Consider the following 1609-nt stretch of genomic DNA (forward strand, 5'->3'; position numbering starts at 1 on the left):
GGACAAAATCCAAAATTACAGGTAAAAACTCAATTAAAATCAATTTATAAAAAATAAAAATTAAATTGAGCTTTACAGAGTAAAAAATATATAAACATATGTGACAGTAAATTTTCATTGATGAGTTCATGAACCTTGGTTCTTTTCCCTAAAACTATATATATATATATATATATATCATCATCATTTAATGTCCTCCTTCCATGCTGGCATGGATTGGATTGTTTGACTGGAGTTGGCCAGACACAAGCCTGCACCAAGCTTCTGTGTCTGTTTTGGGATGGTTTTTGTGGCTGGCTGGCCTTTCCAACACCAACCACTCCACAGAGTGGGCTGAGTCAAGTAGATATATATATATATATATATATATATTCAAATATGTATTTGAAGCAGCTCCAGGGACATTAAAAATATCGAACACACATACACAAGGTATGTGTTTTGCTAATTTAAGAGCCAGCTGCACATATAGGTATAAGAGAATAATATTCTCTTCAATGTGCCTGGTGTTAAAACACCTGGCAGTCATAGACAAGTGAGATAACTCACATTAGATCCCATTCAGGAGCAACAAATATCAATGTTTCATCATTTTTGTGACTCGTCGATACCATGTGCCTGAAACAAGAAACAATGCAAGCTAAATTGCTGTCTATGACGATAAGCAAAATGGTGTAAGAATCATCTGCTAGTATGTCCTAATGTTTCACACCATGGGAAAAAATTCAAATATGAATTAGAAGCAGCTTGAGGGAAATAAACAATATTGAATACACATACACATAAAGGTGGGATTCCACCGGTTACGACAACAAGGGTGCCAGTTAGTCAACGGAACAGCGTACTCGTGACATTAATGTGCAAGCGGCTGAGCATTCCACAGGACTGCATCAAGTGGCTTCTAGCAGTGGAAGCCTGCACTACAATAGGTTTGTCCGACAGTGTGTGTGTGTGTGTGTGTGTATATTAGAGAGAGAGAGTACAAAAGAGATACAGTAATTTATGTCAGTATTAGTAGGATTAATAAGCTTGTTTTATTGTAAGTAACAATAATAGCCATATAATATCATGTTTGTTGCTCAGCAATTGGAAACAGTCAGACCAGATATAATTTGTCTGTTTCTAGACAAAATATATCTTCACGGATGGTTTTTATCCTTACTCCAAACAATATTCACAAGTGAACTGTTGTACTTCAGATACCATAAATCACTAAAATAACAAGTATCGGTTTCCATCAAAACAATATCTGTGCGGTATATTATAATGTGTGTGAGTATGTGTATGTGCATGCATATATATATATATATATATATATATATATATATATCATTATTAATAAATTATAGGGTGGCAAAGAAAATTTTAGAAATTTTATTTACCACCAGTGGCCTAGCGAGAGTAAAAACAGTCAATAGACTATGTATTATTCATTAGAAATGCAGAGACGCCTATAATAGGACATCTACTCGCTAGAAATAGCAGCAAAAATACTACATACCACAAAAGTTAGGGATAATTTCGAAAGGAAATGAAAAATAAAAATAAATTTATTTTTTATTTTTATTTTTCATTTCCTTTCGAAATTATCCCTAACTTTTGTGGTATG

At 33.6% G+C, this 1609-nt stretch overlaps 1 protein-coding gene across 1 annotated transcript in view; it reads right to left on the reverse strand.

Annotated features, from left to right (window-relative positions):
* Positions 1-545: 545 nt before the first annotated feature.
* Positions 546-1609, reverse strand: part of LOC106878865 (uncharacterized) — an 8447-nt gene continuing 7383 nt past the window's right edge. Inside the window, exon 5 of the mRNA XM_014928206.2 lies at positions 546-698. Within this exon, the coding sequence (XP_014783692.2) occupies positions 546-698 (153 nt within the window). The remainder of the gene's footprint in view (positions 699-1609) is intronic.

The sequence above is a fragment of the Octopus bimaculoides genome, chromosome 26 (genome assembly GCF_001194135.2).
Source record: "Octopus bimaculoides isolate UCB-OBI-ISO-001 chromosome 26, ASM119413v2, whole genome shotgun sequence".
Lineage (NCBI taxonomy): Eukaryota > Metazoa > Mollusca > Cephalopoda > Octopoda > Octopodidae > Octopus > Octopus bimaculoides.